General features: G+C 47.4%; 1 protein-coding gene across 5 annotated transcripts in view; it reads right to left on the bottom strand.

Annotated features, from left to right (window-relative positions):
* LOC149324280 (phospholipid-transporting ATPase ID-like) overlaps nt 1–17,503 on the bottom strand; it is a 100,354-nt gene that overhangs the window by 2,907 nt on the left and 79,944 nt on the right. For 3 of the 5 annotated variants that reach the window (XM_089498349.1, XM_089498339.1, XM_089498366.1), the window contains 7 exons: nt 16,867–17,011; nt 14,025–14,208; nt 9,703–9,926; nt 6,280–6,363; nt 3,341–3,586; nt 1,782–1,920; nt 652–782 (listed from right to left, as the gene is read on the bottom strand). In XM_089498349.1, coding sequence (XP_089354475.1) covers nt 652–782; nt 1,782–1,920; nt 3,341–3,586; nt 6,280–6,363; nt 9,703–9,926; nt 14,025–14,208; nt 16,867–17,011 — 1,153 coding nt within the window. Of the gene's footprint in view, nt 1–651; nt 783–1,781; nt 1,921–3,340; nt 3,587–3,712; nt 3,811–6,279; nt 6,364–9,702; nt 9,927–14,024; nt 14,209–16,866; nt 17,012–17,503 lie in introns of those variants that run through there. The other 2 variants (XM_089498357.1, XR_016277975.1) reach the window with 2 other exon arrangements.

The following is a 17,503-nucleotide window of genomic DNA, read 5'->3' as shown; positions in this document are numbered from 1 at the left end:
GTTTCTTTCCAAAGCAGCAGCAGTTGGAGACTCCCTGAGAAGGTGGTGGGCTCTCTTATTTTGAACAGAGCAGTGGGGAGATGCCAACCTCCCAAGGGCACTTTGGCTGCAGGTTCCCTGCACTGGCAAGGAAGGGGTGGATTAGATGACCCCTGTGAAATCCCTTCCAACTCTTTGGCTGTCCAAGAGATTCCCTCAGAAGGTGCTGGACTCTCCTCTTTACTGATGGTGGCAGTGGTCTTTATACGGGGTGAATACCCCACCACTTGAGGGAGTGCAGGGGTTTAGAGTAGATGGCCTTTGGGGACGCCTTCAAGGATTCTAGATATGGGAAGGGGGGAACCTTTACCAGTTCTCCAACGCTAAGGCTGCTGCCATAATGGTTCAGGGTTCCCTGGGGGCTGTCTGTGATCTGACTGCTTCCCACAGGCACCCACTGGGATGAGAGGGTGGCCCAGCTGCCCAGTGGCAGGACTGGCACACACTTCTCCACCTGGGCCTTCTCGTCTCTCCCTATCCCACTTGCCCCCTAATTGGGGTCTGCAATCCCCCTGGCTCCTAGCTCCCAGGGGCCTTGGTCTAAGGGCCTCCCCCCTGTGCCGCCCTGAATCCAGGCCCCACAGTGTCCCTGAGTCCAGGACCCATGGCTACCTTGTCACTGATGGTGGGCCGGAGCTGGGTCTTGAGGAACCGGAAGCCGACGACTGGCAGGACGCAGAGGGCTACACAGAGGCTGACGGAGAGCCACACGGCCGGCTGGTTCAAGGTGTTCCGGGCTGTCCCTGGCAAAGAGGAAGGCAGCAAGTGCTATGGGGTCCCCAGGGGCCACTCTTCACCCCTCCCTAACTGGAAAGGATGGTCTTTCCAAAAAGAAAGGGGTCCTGGGGGTGAGGTGGGATTGCCTTCTACTTTGGGACCCCCTACAGAGCATGCAATGTCCTGATGTGGGCAAAGGTGCAATGTGCAGACCAAAAAGTGTGGCCTTTGAAGCCCCCCAAAGCCTCCAGACCCCTCACCCCACATACCCCCAAAACAAAGAGAGCTCAAAAAATAATCTGAAATGATGGCTGGAAGTGAAATTATTTTGCTTTAGGTTTGCCAAAACATGACATTATGGTCCACCAGGGGAAGTAGGGTGGGGGGAGATCCCACCCCCACAGTTGGTTACCCCTGCCAGAGAAGGTTCCAGCTGGAATGTAGGATTGGGGCCTCTGATTGGAGCCCCTTGAACCCAGAGCAGTGAGGTCCTTCCCACCCAGATATATTGGGAAGAAGCCAGAGAGCTACCGAGGGGGTCATGTCTTGAATGTTGGGCTGGGACTCTGGGAGACCAAACTCTGAATCTCCCATCAGACATGGAAACCCCCTGGGTGACCTTGGGTGAGTCACACTCTCTCAGCCTCCTCAGAGGAAGGCAGAAACCTGCTCTGAAGAAATCTTGTCGAGAACAGCCTAGGAGGGGTAGCCATAAGCCAGAGTTGGCTTGAAGGTAGGAACCAATGTGGTGTAGTGGTGTAGCCCCCCTGGAGACCTGGGTTCAAATCCCTGCTCATACATGGAAACCCTCTGAGTGGCCTTGTGCAAGCCCCACTCTTTCAGCCTCAGAGGAAGGTGGCAAAATCCTCTGAACAACGAATCTTGCCAAGGAAGCGCCATTATAGGATCGTACATCAGAAATGACTGGAACAACCACAATATCCAGAGATGCTGCTCTACTGCCTGGAGTGGGGGAAAGGGGACTCTCCTCCATCTCCCAATGCCCACCTCCCCAGCATACGTACCAACAAAAGGGAAAGAAGCCGTGAAGATCAGGTATGTGCCGTTGCTGTACATGGTGAAGGTGATGACAAAATAGACAGCCAGGCTGCCCCAGATGAAGAGCTGGTTCACGGCGGTCCAGTAGGCTGTGTCCAGACCCATCTGCAGAGGACAACATGGGCAGTGAGCAAAAGGGCAGTCTGACCAATAGATATGGGGATGGACTCACGCAGCAACGCTAATGGGGAACATGGGCTTTCCAGGTGCCAGTGTGTGCTTGTGCCAGGACCGTACCCCATCATGCCCCCCTGCCAGCCCCTGAACTGGGACTCAAGGTAGCATATGAGATAAAAAGAATTGCTAGGAAAACTACATATTGCTAAAGACAAATAAAAAGTTAGGACTGAAATGGCATTAAATTAAGACAGCCTAGAGCATGCATTGAGAGCCACCATGGCACAGTGGTTTGAGCGTATGATTAGCACCTGGGGAACTGGGTTCAATTCCCCATTCAGTCATGGAAACCATGGCCTTAGCGTTACCATAAGTTGAATGTGACTTGAAGACACACAACAACAACAAACGTGGACTTATCACTGGGTTTACTAGGGCTGAGAAGGTGTGACTCACACCCTCTCAGCCCCAGTAAACCCAGTGATAGGTCCACCTTTGTTGTTGTTGTGTGCCTTCAAGTCACTTTCAATTTATGGTAACCCTAAGGCAAACCTATCATAGAGTTTTCTTGGCAGGTTTCTTCACAGGGGGGTTGCCATTGCCATCCTCTGAGGATGAGAGTGTGACTTACCTAAGGTCACCCTTGGGGTTTCCATGGCCAAGCCAGGATTCCTGACACTGGCCTCCTTGCACCTTTTAAGCAGCTTCATAGAATCCTAGAGTTGAAAGAGACCACAAGGGCCATCCAGTCCAACTCCATTCTGCCATGCAGGAACTCACAATCAAAGCATCCCCGATAGATGGCCATCCAGCCTCTGCTTAAAGACCTCCAAAGAAGGAGACTCCCCCATAGTTTCCAAGGGAGTGTGTTCCACTGTCGAACAGCTCTTACTCTCAGGAAGTTCCTCCTAATGTTAAGGTAGAATCTCTTTTCCTATAGATTGCATCCATTGTTTTGTGTTCTAATCTCTGGAGCAGCAGAAAACAAGCTTGCTCCCTCCTCAATGTGACACCCCTTCAAAAACCTACACAGGGCTATCGTATCACCTCTTAACTGTCTCTTTTCCAGGCTAAACATACCCACTTCCCTTTCCTCATAAGGCATGGTTTCCAGGCCCTTCACCATTTTCGTGGCCCTACTTTGGACATGCTCCAATTTATCAACATCTTTTGTATTGTGGTGCCCATCTTGATCATCAGCACAGTGACACGCCCAGCATAGACTCTCAATAACACATTCTGCCATGCTCAAATTGTCCACCTTTTTTGGATAATCCTACCTGCTTAGTGGACAGTGGGGATGCTTTGGGTGTAATTTATCTTATTCCTGGGCAAGATCATGGCAGGAGCAGAGGGGGCACCATGGAGCTGTGGGAAACCCAAACCCTATCCTAACCCTAACCCTTACCTGGACAGACACCACAATGAGCAGGCAGGTCTGAGCCATGAGTGCGAAGGACTGGTAGTCAGAGATTGCCTTCCCATCGGTCCGCAAGGAGTCAAACATGGTCCCGTAGGGAACAAAGAAGAGCACCAGGGAGCTGTAGACGCTGTAGAGGGTGCACTTGACAAACTCCATCTTGTTGAAGTACAGGTTCTGCTGGCCGGGTTCATAAAGCTGGGGGAACTGCAAGCTCCAGCGGTCATTCACATCCTGTAGTTGGGGTCAGGAGGAAGGGCCGATCACTGAGACGGAATACAAAGTGCCCCTCCTCACCCCCATGCACACACACACACACACACACACACACACTCTGCAGAGTGTTTCTGCAAAACCCACCACTTTTATGGCTTAATTTCCCCCACCAAAGTAGAGCTTGTGTTTCCAGGAGTCCATGTTCATGACCATTCAGCCCCATCATTTGGCCTCCTGTGCACCTGAAAACACAAATTCCCTACTAGGGCTGCATCTGCACTTCAGAAATAATCCAGTTTTTTAAAAAAAAAATTAAAATTTTATTAATTAAAAGCATTGAACAAACAAACAAACAAACAGTAATACAACAAATATCACAAACAGCAATCAACCCGAATACTCAAAATACTCCCCTTCTTAAGGCATTCGCCCCCATTGCTCCCTCCCCCCCCTTCCCTTCTTCTCACCTACACCTTCATACTTCCATTCACCTTACTCAATCTTTTTTTCCCTAACCCTTCCATACTCCTCCATTACCCTTGTTACCCTTCTTATTCTTTCTGATTCCTACTCCATCCTTTATTTTGACCCTGAATCTCCATCCTTTCTACTTCCCTCTTATTCTTCAACTTCTTCCTCTTGTCATACTCCTCTTCCTCCCCTCCTTTCTCCTTCTAACTTCCACACCTCCCTTTCAACCTCTCTTTCTTTCGTAACCCTTCTCATAACCTCTTTCACATAAGAAATAATCCAGTTTGACACCACTTTAACTGCCATGCCTCAATGCTATGGAATTCTGGTATTTGTAGTTTTGTGAAACATGTGGCGTAGTGATTTGAGAACTGGACTATGAGTCAGGAGACCAGGGTTTGACTCCCAGCTCGGCCATGAAACCCTCTGGGTGACCTTGGGAAAGCCACACTCTCTCAGCCTCAGGGGAAGGCAATGGCAAACCTCTTCTGAATAAGTCTTAAAATTGTTATTGTGAGCCGCCTTGGGTCCATTAGGGGAGAAAGGCGGGATAGAAATTAAATAAATAAATACATTTTCCTAAGAAAATTTAATGATAAGGTTGTCATAAGTTGGAAACGACTTGAAGCCAAATGACAACGTAAGACATTTAGTCTTCTCTGTTCAACAAACTACAGTTCCCAGACGTCCAGAACTATCGATCATGACAGTTAAAGTGGTGTCAAACTGGATTATTTCTGCAGTGCAGATGCAACCTCAGTCTGCCTTTTTCCTTGGAAGGAGGTTTCTATGCAACTACCGTGGCAGCCAGCAGGTGGCAGCAGAGCGGCGTCTGTGGAGTCCAAGTCCCTCCGAAATGATTATGATTGTTAGAGATGCTGCTGATGCTGCCTTTATGGAATTTGCTGCCCCCCCCCCTGCCTTTCCCCAAAAGCTGGGAGTTAAGGCAGATTTCAAAAACATAAACACATACAATAAAAACCACTTGCACAGACATTAGTGAAAGCACTCATTTCTGGTTAAAATGCAATTAAACTATCTATGGAATTTAAAATACTACTACTACTAATAATAATAAAACAAATCAATTAAAAGACAAAATGTGAAAAACTAGCACAAGAGCACACTGATAAAGGCCCTCGTCCTGCAGCCTCTAGGAACAACGATGTTTCCACTTGCCAGGAGCAGGAAAGCAAGGAAGGAGCCAGCCACCAAAAAGGCATTTCCTCCCCTGTTCCCACCAAATGTGCTTTTTTTTTAGGCTGGTGGGATGGAGAGAAGGGTCTCCTCTCATGGGGAACATATGGCCGAGGCAGGCACCTATAGGAAAGTATGGTTTATAGGTAGCCAGGATCCAAAATGAACTTCAACAGGGAGAAATGTAAGATATTGCACTTAGGTAGAAAAAATGAAATGCATAGATATAGGGGACACCTGGCTTAAGGAGACTACATGTGAAAGTGCTCTAGGAGTCCGACTACAAGTTGAACATGAGTCAACAGTGTGATGCAGCAGCTAACAAGGCCAATGCAATTCTAGGATGCATCAGTAAAAGTATAGTGTCTAAACCAAGAGAAGAAATAGTGCCACTATGTTCCGCTCTGGTCAGGCCCACCTGGAATATTGTACCAGTTCTGGGCACCACAATTCAAAAAGGACATAGAGAAACTGGAGCGTGTCCAAAGGAGGGCGACTAAAATGGTGAAGGGTCTGGAAACCATGAAGCCCTATGAGGAATGCCTTAGGGAGCTGGGGATGTTTAGCCTGGAGAAGAGAAGGTTAAGAGATGATATGATAGCCCTGTTTAAATACTTGAAGGGATGTCATATTGAGGATGGAGCAAGCTTGTTTTCTGCTGCTCCAGAGACTAGAACACGGAACAATGGATGGAAGCTACAGGAAAAGAGATTCCACCTCAACATTAGGAGGAACTTCCTAAGAGCAAGGACCGTTTGACAGTGAGGCACACTTCTTTGGAGAGTGATGGAGTGTTCTTCTTTAGACAGAGGCTGGATGTCAAAGATGCTTTGATTTAGATTTCCTGCATGGCAGAATGGGGTTGGACTGGATGGCCCTTGGAGTCTCATCCAACTCTACAATTCTATGATTCTATGGTTCTAAGCCATTTCTATCCAGCATCAGTCCTGGGGGCTGAGAGACATAGTGCCCCCATATGGCCAGGTCAGTAGGCTGGGCGTGGGATGCGAATCCAGCCCAGGCACTGCAAAAGCAAGCCTTACCTGGTCAAAGAGGCTCATTCCCAGCACAGGCAAGGAGGTATAGACCATGTTGTAGAGGGTGATGAACCACTCGTCGTACACCGTCTGCAAGGAAGGAAGAAAAGAAAGATAGGAAGGAAGGAAGAAAGGAAGGAAGGAAGGAAGGAAGGAAGGAAGGAAGGAAGGAAGGAATTTCCTCTCTTCCTAAACCCTGCACTTCATTGGCTATTTCTGCAGCTTCACAGATTTATAGAGCTGGGATCATTGTAGGATATCCACCTGTGGAGGTTTCCTAGCACATTTATTATTTATGCATTTTATTTATTGACATTGTTTAAATGCTGCATTTTTCCCAGGAAGGACCCAAGGCAGCTTCCATAACAACAAATTAAAAACATTCACAACAAAAAATTTAAATGAAATATTAAAAACACAACATTAAAATGCTATAAAACTGATTAAAGATTGGATGGCCTGCTAATCCTTGTAAAGAATGGCCTAAGGGCCCTGTGAAGCCAGAGTCACCAGACGTCCTCCTTTTCCAGGACATGTCCTGCCTTTCAGCTTTCTGTCCAGGAAGAATTCCAAAACGTCCTCCTTTTTCAGCACGACTAAGAAGTATGAGTTTATATTTTTATATTGGTGTTTTTAGCTTTTATTTGGTCACACCCTACATTTTTCTTGACTCCTTTACATGTTGTAGAGCCTTGTCCTCCTTTGCAGTTAGGACATCTGGACACTCTGTGGAAAAGCCCCCACAGTTGTCATTTTAGGTCCTTTGTACCCCCTCCAAACTCTGAATTTTTAAGAAAAATGTTTAATGTTAATTTTCTTTACAGAATTTGATTGATTTTTTTTTTAATTGCAAAATTTGGGGGAGGTCTAGGGCGTCTTAAGCCCAAGAGAAGCCTCTTTCTTTTCTTTCCTTTCCTTTTCTTTTTTTACAAGAAATGACTTGGAAGTTAAGAAAAAATGGGGGCCTGGTCACCAGGATTGGGGTTGTGGCCCTCCAAGTTCCCCAGGGGAGCAACTCCAGATATTTGCCCACCCTGGTTTCAAAGGGTTTTGTTTTTTCTGATCTTGTCCCAGTGTCTGTGTATAAACATCTGGAATTTTTTTCATTTCAGGTAGGGTATCCTTTAAACGGCAAGGCTTGCCCTTGACTAGGGCATATACATCAATGCCCAGCAGTGACTGACTTCTTTCAAAAATGTGATGCCTAGGCCAAGGAACCGCATGCATCTCCACTGAGTTGCTCTCTTCCTAAATCCACCTCGTTGCTGCCTCTCCCACATTTTAGCAACTCTGGGTAATTTCGAGCCAGAGCCAGAAGGAGGCAGCAGCAGCCCGCCCATCCTAAAGAGAAGCTGCTGCCAGCTGGGCAAGGAGGGCATTCGGGAGGGACAGAAAGAGGAACCTACCCAGGGGACCACTCTGAGCTTTGTGGCCTGATCCTGGCATCACAACCCAGGCTGTGCCTCTGTTTAGGAATCTGCAGCTGGAATCGAGATATAATAGGGAAAGAGAGCTGAGGAGGGCAGTGGCATCACTAAGGGGGTGCAGATCACACCAGGTGACAACCCAAAGGGAGGTGTTGTCCAGCGGGGTAGTACACCAGGAGGGACTGGCACATCTGCTGGGCAAGTGAGAAAGAGCATCACGTCCCTTTCTTGCTTGCCCAGCAGCCATGCCAGAGTCCCAACGGACTTCCAGGGGCCAAGGCAGTGGTGGATGCTGGGGTAGGTAGTCCCTTCCATTTGGCCTCTAGTGTGGCTGCAGCCCATGCCAGAGCCTAAATGAGCTCCAGAGTTAAAGACAGTCTGTCTATCATATCATATCTGTCTGTCTGTCCGTCTATCCGTTCGTCCATCCATCCATCTTTTTATTTCATATATTTATTTATTTAATAAATAAATAAATCTTGTATCTCTCTATCAACTATCTATCTATCTATCTATCTATCTATCTATCTATCTATCTATCTATCTATCTATCTATCTATCCATCCATCCTTTTTATTTAATTTATATATTTAATAAAATAAAATAAATAAATCTATCTTGTATCTATACAGATCAGCCATTAAGGCCGGCATGGAGGTGGAATTGGGGCATGGCGTCCATACAGTGCACACCCCGACTCCGCACACAGGACAGCATGATGCGGCTCGCACACCATACCACATGGCAGACGGTGTCACTGTGCTCTTCTGGCGCTGCTTCTACATGACGCAGCTCCAAAAGAATGCTAAAAAAACGCAGCACTGGCACCCTTTCCGGGACACAAAAAGGAGCCACTTTTTGCGGGTCCTTTTTGCACTGCGGAAAAGCAAGATTGGGGCTGTGGTTGCTGTGGCCCCGATCCAGTGCAGAGAGAGACGGCTGAAGGCTGCCCCTTAGGGGCAGTCTGTACAGCCCCTGAATCTCTCCATCCATTCAACCATCCATCCATCCATCCATCCATCCATCCATCCATCCATCCATCCATTTTTATTTCAATTATTTATTTAATGAATTAAATAAGTAAATCTATCTCTCTAGCCATCATCTGTCTATCTGCCTGACTCTCTCTGTCTCTATCCATCTTTTATTTCATTTATGTACTTATTTAATAAAACAAACAAATAAATCTATCCATTATCTACCTATCTATAAGTAAAATAAATATTTAATAAAACAAATAAATAAACCTATCATTTATCTATCATATATATGGTTTCATGTCATTTATTTATTTAATGAAATAAATAAATAAATCTATCTCTTCCAACTCTATGCTTCTATCTATCTTCTATCCATCTATTTTTATTTCATTTATTTATTTAATAAAAATAAACATATAGATCTCTCTCTCTCTCTTTCACCTTATCTATCTATCTATCTATCTATCTATCTATCTATCTATCTGTCTATTTCCTCTGCTTGCCAGGGTGATGAAGAACAGAAGAAAAATATTATTTAAAATATTAAGTAGAAGCATATAGAAAGATTATTTTAAAACAATCTCCTTTTTTGGGGGGGAAAGTTTTAAACCACATGTAGTTAAAACAGTCGGAGCAGCTTCCCTTGGACCATTAAGCCATGCATAATAAGATAACTTTGGCTACCCACCAGGGAAGATTAACCAGGCAGCCTCCTTTTTTAGGATGTGTCCTACATTTCAACCTTCTGTCCAAGTGGAATTCCAAAATGACCTCCATTCTGAGCAAGACTAAAAAGTATTAATTTACATTTATATGAGTGTTTTTAGCTTTTATTTGGTAATGCCCTATGCTTTCCTTGACCATCTTACATTTTGTGGTACCTTGTCCTCCTTTGTGGTGAGGACACCCTGGATGGACCAGACTGGTACCACACAGGTGCAGCCGGTCTGCCCAGCCCTCCTGGAGGTCACTGGCCTCCCTGTACCCCTACCCACCTCACCCTCCCAGGGACGGGACCCTACCTGGGCAGAGAAGCCGGAGAAGAAGCCGTACCAGAAGTGGACCAGCGTGAAGGTGAAGTTCTTGTAGAAGAAGTAGGCCAGGAACTTGCACATACGGAGGTATGACCAGCGGCCGTGGACTAGAAGCAACCGCTGGAGGTAGCGGAACTGGGCAAAGGAGAAGTCACTGGAGAGCACCGCCTGCATTCCCTCCTGGCCACTGATGCCAACACCAATGTGGGCAGCTGGAAGGAAGGGCAACAGGGAGACCACAGGGTTACAAGGCTGCCCCACCTCTGACAGACATGCAAGAGGGGGGCGTGGGAAAGATGCCACAGTGGGCATGGACATGTGACCCCTTCCCACCCCTCTCTTCTCCCACCTGGGACTCCTTCCATCTTGCAGACCTGCAGACCCAGTGGTGTCACTTGGGGTTGTAAGGGGTTGGGTTACACCCTCATCCCTGGGTCTGTGGCCCCTTCTGACCTCTCTCTTCTCTTCTCCACCTGGCTCTCTCTTCCCTCTGTAGACCTGAAAACTTTAAGGATGCCTAAGTATTTGAAAGAGCGTCACACTGAAGCTGGAGCAAGCTTCCTTTCTGCTCCTCCAGAGACTTGCAATGGATACAAGCTACAGGAAAGAAGATTCCACCTCAACATTAGGAGGAACCTCCTGACAGTAAGAGCTATTCAACATTGGAACTCATTGGAGCTTATCAGACAAGGGGAACTGGAAGTATAATCCGATGGCAATCTGAACGCAATCATGGGGTTTAATGTTATTGTGTGATAACCCACTACACACACATTTGGGCAATCGGGAGTCAGTCCAAATGCAATCATGTAGTTTCACGTTATTGTGTGATAGACTGCCACACGCAAATTCAGGCAATGGCATGCTATTTTCGGTCAATGGGGAGCCAGTTCGAATGCAATGAACATTCACGTAATTGTGCAAAACTTGTGACTTTAAGTGAATGCGTTCTGGCCCCCCTTTCTTCTCATTCGAATTTAAGAGAAATTCCTCCTGTTTGATAAACTCAGGAGTGTAGTGGAGTCTCCTTCTTTGGAGGTCTTTAAACTGAGGCTGGATGGTCATCTGTCGGGGATGCTTTGCTTGTGAGTTCCTGCATGGCAGGGGGTTTGGGCTGGATGGCCCTTGTGGCTCTTCCAATTCTATGATTCTATGACATATAGAAACTGCCCCCATGGCATGGCAGTACCAGCCCAGCATGTTGAGGCAGAATTTGGGCACTGGCGCACAAAAAAGTGAGAATGTGAGGAACCCAAAGGTTGCTCTGTGGGAACACATGCCTATACTGAGCCCAGCCAGGATGGCCACGTGGCAACCTCAAGGATGTGGCGGGCTAGAAAAAGCACAGGCAGGGGGCTAGGAAGAGCACAATGGGAGTCCCAGAGCCCACAGAGGCCATTTGGTTGCAGCCACTGACACGGCCTCTCAGCCTCTGACTACTGTGGTCACTGTGGAGACCCCAGCTCCTTGACTGCCGATGTGGCTGAGTTTGGAAAAATATTTTTGGCCACTATGGTGTAATAGTTTGAGCTTTGAACTTGGGCACAGGGTGGCTGGGGTTCAAATCCTGACTTGGCCATGGAAACACATTGGGTGACCTTGGGCAAGTCACATGCTCTCAGCCTCAGCGGGTGACAATTAAACTCCACTCTGAAGAAACATGCCAAGAAATTCCCATGATAGGTTTGGTCGTCATAAGTCAGAAATGGCTTGAAGGCACACAGCAACAACACCTTCCCTAGTGTCCTTTGAAACAGGGATCCTTTGAGCTGCTTCTTGGCCTGGTGTGTGTGATGGAGTGACTACTGCTTGTGCTGGTGTCATGTGAGGTGCCTCTGTGTTTGGGGGTCAGAGGAGAGAGGTCTGGGCTATTGTTGTATGGTGCTCAACAATGGCTCCTTTTCATCCTGGAGAAGTGACCAGTGGGGTCCCACAGGGCTCTGTCCTGGGCCCAAGGCTATTCAACATCTTTATCAATGACTTGGATGACAGAATTGGGGGCATGCTTATCAAATTTGCAGATGACACCAAACTAGGAGGAATAGGAGCTCCCCAGAGGACAAGAAGAAAATTCAAAATGACCTGAATAGATTAGAAAGCTGGGCCAAAACTAACAAAATGAATTTCAACACGGAGAAATGTAAGGTATTGCACTTAGGGCGGAAAAACAAAATGCACAGATATAGGATGGGGGACACCTGGCTGAATGAGACTACATGTGAAAGCGATCTAGGAGTCCAAGTAGACCACAGATTGAATATGAGTCAACAGTGCGATGTGGCAGCTAACAAGGCCAATGGGATTTTAGGCTGCAACAATAGAAGTATAGTGTCTAGATCAAGGGAAGTAATAATGCCACTATATTCTGCTCTGGTCAGGCCCCACCTGGAATACTGTGTCCAGTTCTGGGCACCACAATTAAAAAAGGACATTGAGAAATTGGAGCGTGTCCAAAGGAGAGTGACTAAAATGGTGAAGGGTCTGGAAACCATGCCCTATGAGGAACGACTTAGGGAGCTGGGGATGTTTAACCTGGAGAAGAGAAGGTTAAGAGGTGATATGATAGCCCTGTTTAAATACTTGAAGGATGTCACATTGAGGAGGAAGCAAGCTTGTTTTCTGCTGCTCCAGAGAATAGGACATGGAGCAGCAATGTATGCAAGCTCCAGGAAAGGAGATTCCACCTCAACATTAGGAGGAACTTCCTGAGAGTAAGGGCTGTTCAACAGTGGAACACACTCCTTCCTCGGAGTGTAGTGGAGTCTCCTTCCTTGGAGGTCTTTAAACAGAGGCTGGATGGCCATCTGTCGGGGATGCTTTGATTGAGATTTTCTGCATGACAGAATAGGGTTGGACTGGATGGCCCTTGCGGTGTCTTCCAACTCTATGACTCTATGATTCTACCATCCTGCTGTGGTTTCGCATCCAGAGGAGACTCATCCAAAGGAAAGCCATGCAACTGACATCCCACAGATGAGAAAACAAGACCTCCGGTTTACTCTCTGATAACTGAGTGTATGTGGGTCTGTGTGTGCACCTTCAAGTTACTTGTCGACTCATGGTGACCCCATGATTTTTTTCATAGAGTTTTCTCAGGTTCAGAGGGAAAGAGGAGGAAGAGAGATAGGCAGGGACTGGAGATGTGGATTCCAGCTGTGTGCATTTCTCTCACCCACAGAATGCTGTGAAAAGCCCCCCAGAGACCCAGATTTGGGGCTCCCCACCCCTGAACCCCCTTTCCAGGCAGGGCTCAGACTCCTGGGTGCTCAACTAAACAACTCTAAAAGGGCCTTTTGGGATACAGGGAGCACATCTGAAGACTGGTGCCCCCACCCCTGGGAAATGGGGCTCAGGGTTAATTAAATGTGGGTGAAAAGAGGGGACAGGGAAGGGGTACGAGGGGAGGATTGGGGAGGATGAACCCCCATGGAGGGTGGAAGGCTCTCTGGGGTGACTCTGTATGTTCCAAAGGGGAAGGTCTCCCCAAAGTCTATCCCAAGAGATCATCTCTGAGTGGACATCAAGGCTGACCCCAAGGAGTCCATCAGCAAGAAGGAGAAAGAAGAAGGGGGAGGGATCAAAGGCATCATTTTGCACACCCAAGAGCCCCCCCCCTGGAAATCAAGGAGATCCCAGGGATCAATCAGGATTTCAGGTGGCAATGGGGCTGGAGAAGCCACGGAGAGCCACTCACAGGGATGCCAGGCAACCCCTGGGCTGCTGCTTGCCTTTTCCCAGACTTTTGGAAAGGTTATTTTTCTGGACTCTCTCATTTAGACTGCATGGGCACTGCAGAAATAATCCAGCTTGACACCACTTTAACTATCATGAGTCAATGCTATGGAGTCTTGGGAACCGTAGTGTGTTATGGCACCAGAGCTCTCTGGCAGAGATGGCTAAATGTCTCACAAAACTACAAATATCATAATCATCATCATCGAATTCCAATTTGAAGGGGAAATTGGGATATCAATAATAACAACGATGATGATGATGATGATGATGATGATGTAGTATATCCCACTTTCCCCTCAAATTAGAATTCCACAGCATTGAGCCATGGCAGTTAAAGTGGTATCAAATTTGGTTATTTCTGTCGTAAAGAAATGGCCTCAGAATCGCTAGCTGGGAAATTTTGGAGACACGGTCCAGAAAAGCAACTTTCCCAAGCCTTTGGTCTTCTCCTTGCGCTCCCAGGCTGACTTGCCCAATTTTTGCTCCGGATTGACCCAAGGCACCAGTGGGTCAGACCAGATGGCCCATGGGGTCCCTCCTGACTCTTATAATCCCAGCAAGAACCTGGCCCTCACTCTTGATCATGCTGACATCGTTGGCCCCATCCCCAATGGCCAGGGTGACAGCGTCCTTGTGCCTCTTGACCAGCTCCACCACCTGGGCCTTCTGCAGGGGAGTCACCCGGCAGCAGATGACCGCTTTGCACAGGCAGGCCGTCTGCACCAGTTCCAGCTGCAGTGGACCCTCCAGTGCATGCGCCTGCAAGGGAAGCCACAGGAGACATATCAGCATGCGCATAAGGAACACATTCAAATATCGGGAGGGAGGGCAGAGTCCCTGAAAAACTGAACCTCTCCAGATGAGCCCGTCTGTCTGACTCCCCACAGGCACATTTTGTGGGGTCAAGGGAGATGGGGCCTTCACAGTGGTGGCTCCCCGCTGGCTTCCCCCTATGCTCTCCTTAAGGGCCATTCACACTATGGAAATAAATCAGTGTAGAACCAGTTTATTTCCACAAAGTTCACACTCTCCCCAACTGCAATCAGTGCAGTTTGGGGGCAGACAGCAAAAAGCCCACTTAAACCGGCGCATTTGGCACTGGGTCCCATAGCATTTTTTTTCTAAAGAGCTGCAACGATTCGCAGATTTGGTGGTGTGAACACACTATCAAATCAATTTGGATCGCACCATTCCTGGAGATGGGGGCGCCTCCATTTTACATGGATATACTGTGGCAAATGTGAAAGGCAATAGGGTTAAAATGGGATAGAGAGATTTGATCATGGTAAATGTAGTGGGGACACCAAACCAATTCTGAATCGATTATGAATCAGTGCGGAGATGTGAATCTCTTCCTTCCAAAAAGAAAGTGTGAATGGCCCCTTAGTTTTGCCACTCTCAAAAGACTTTTCTATTTGGGGAGGCTCTGGGCTCTTGGCTGGCAGCTACAGAAGGGTCTTTTGACAGGCTGAGATGTATTGCCATCCTCCCTGCAGGGTCTTGAATGCCTCTGCACTCCTTCAAATTAGTGTTTTCAGTGAGATAGCTTATCTAGCTGTTTTTAAAACATCTGTACTATAGATTATGTTTTTAAAAGGTTTATTATTTGTGTATTTTTCAATTGCTTTTATCCATTCATGCAGCATTTTACTATGGTTATATGTTGCTTGCAAGTCGTTAGTGGACTTTATCACATGAAGGAGATCACGTAATTACAAGTTAACGATTTCACATGACGTCTCACATAACCTGCCACAAAGAAGCGTTAATGCACATCTTTTTACTTTTGGGATTTCAGTGACAATGCATTTCCAATATCACTTTATTTGCACAATTGCATGTGATAATAATTTCTGCTTCATTTGCAGGATGGTTTAAATGCGTTTTAATCCCTCTTTAATGTCGAAATCAGCCTCAGTGTGATAAACTCCAGTGTCAACGATTCATGGATGGTGGTGGACAAATAAACAAGCAGTCCTCCTCTGCAATCCGGGGGAGGGGGCTTGCCCTCTGAAGGCCCCCCTTCTCCTTTTCTTTTTCTCCCCCAGCATTGGGGTTCTGCCTGTGGACCCCTACCTCTTCCCTTTCCAGCCCCACAGTGTATCCTGGGGTCCCCCCTCTCTGCTCCACCCCACAACATAGGCTTTACAGGACGCCTGATCTGCACCTCTGCAGTTAAGACTCCAGTGGGCAAGGGGCTCAGATTCACCCCATGCCACCACCATCTCAGTGGAAGGAATACCAGAGCCTGCAGGGGTCCAACTCCTCATGTGGCCTCAAGGAACTGGGCCAGGCTGACCAACAGGCTGAAACTGATCTGATGAGCTTTCCTAGGAGTAACACGACTTGCCCTCACATGTAAAGTCAGACTAGATCCTCCACTGGGAAAAATGGGGTGGGGGGGACTCTGATGTAATTACTTTCCAATTAGGGATCTGTGGGATTCCCTGCCTCAGGAGGTCTGCCTGGCCCCCTCCCCTTCCACTAAAGGCCGAGATCTTGTGTAGCCAGGCTTTGGGCTACCAACTGCTCTTGCAGAAAGGTCTATTATTCTCATTCCCTTTCAAACGAGTGCTCTTTCTAATAAGGCACATATCCAGGGGTAGTCATGTTGGCCATATAGCAAAGTGCAATAACATTCCCAAATGCACAAACCTTTTACCTTTAATCAGCAAACCAAAATGCACAAAAGGACCGCCTGGTTTCCAGGCCTGGATATCACCCATGAAGGTTGGCTGGTTAAAGGTATCACTGTTTTGTGGATTTTGAATGCTATTGTACTTTTCTAACAGGAAAGTTTATTTGTTTGGCTTTTACTTTTAATTTTAACAATGGCACTTCTTCTTAGTTGTGCCTATTTGTGAAGTCGAAGGCTTTCATGTCCAGCATCCATTTTTTTGTGGGGTTATTGGGATATGTGGCCATGTTCTAGAAGACTTTATTTCTGATGTTTTGCTGTCATCTGTGGCTGGCATCTTCAGAGAAGATTTGCTTCTCTGTACCTATTTGCTTCAGCCTCTGCTGTGGGCTACCTGGAGTCCCATGCATTCAGCAGCAGCAGCAGCATCAATATCTGGCAGCATAGACTCTGGGGCACACTTTCTCGGAGCTGTTCCCCAAAGCCCTTCTAGGCTGCCACCAGTCTATATGCAAAATTCTGGGGAGACTCTGGACAGTTCACAGGGCAGACATAGCCAGCCACAAACAAAGACGCACTTTGGAAAGTGTTGCGTTTAGGTGCCTGCCCAGATGAGCTCCTTTTTCCTCCTGCAGCCTCCAAACTCCAGGGTGAAAGCTCTCCAAACTCCCAAGTTGCTGCCCCTCTCATCCTTGGCAAACCCTATTCCTTGGTCTGCTCTAGAGGAGACCCAGAGGGTTGCCTTCCTTCCTCCTCCTCACCCTCCTCTTCCTCCTTACCAAGCTGTACCCATTGATCACCAGGCCATATTCTGCATCGGGTTCCTCATCCAGCAAGACCTTTGAGCCACCTGGTTTCTGGACATGGATATCCAGCTCTCTGTCATCCACGAAGGCTTCAGGATTCATCTTCTTCCTTGCTTTCCTAAAAGAAAAGGCAAGAGAGGTGAAGCAGGAGCTCTTTGAACATACACCCCAGCGTATAACAAGGGTCCACTGTACTTTGAGTTCATAAAAGCTGCTTCATGGGGCATCTCTCATACCAGGGGCTAAACTACCACAGCTTGAGCTCCCTTAACGGAGCCCCTCCAACAGCCCTGGGAGTATCCCCCCCCCCAACTCAGTCTCTTTCTCCTGTGTATGTAACACCTCAATGTGGAGCCTTCTTTCAAATCTTTATGAGACTCTAGAAGCCCCTCAGTTCAGGGTTTGTCCAGATGGGTCAAAAAGTGGATGTGACATTTGCAACCAATGTACCCGTTATGGCTGTGCCTTCCTGGTCTAGCCGACACTCCCACCATTTTGTTGGTCACATTGGCTGAGATCCTGCCTCACACAGTTGGGTTGCTTTGCTCCATCTATTTGGATCTGCAGGGCTATGGAATGGAGACACACTGGATTGCAAAAGAGGTGTTGA

Source organism: Sceloporus occidentalis, unplaced genomic scaffold (assembly GCF_023333645.1).
Source record: "Sceloporus occidentalis isolate IW3139 unplaced genomic scaffold, rSceOcc1.0.p SCAF_1, whole genome shotgun sequence".
NCBI classification, from domain to species: domain Eukaryota; kingdom Metazoa; phylum Chordata; class Lepidosauria; order Squamata; family Phrynosomatidae; genus Sceloporus; species Sceloporus occidentalis.
The sequence above is the reverse complement of the archived record's forward strand: the minus strand, read 5'-3'. Positions and strand labels throughout refer to the sequence as shown.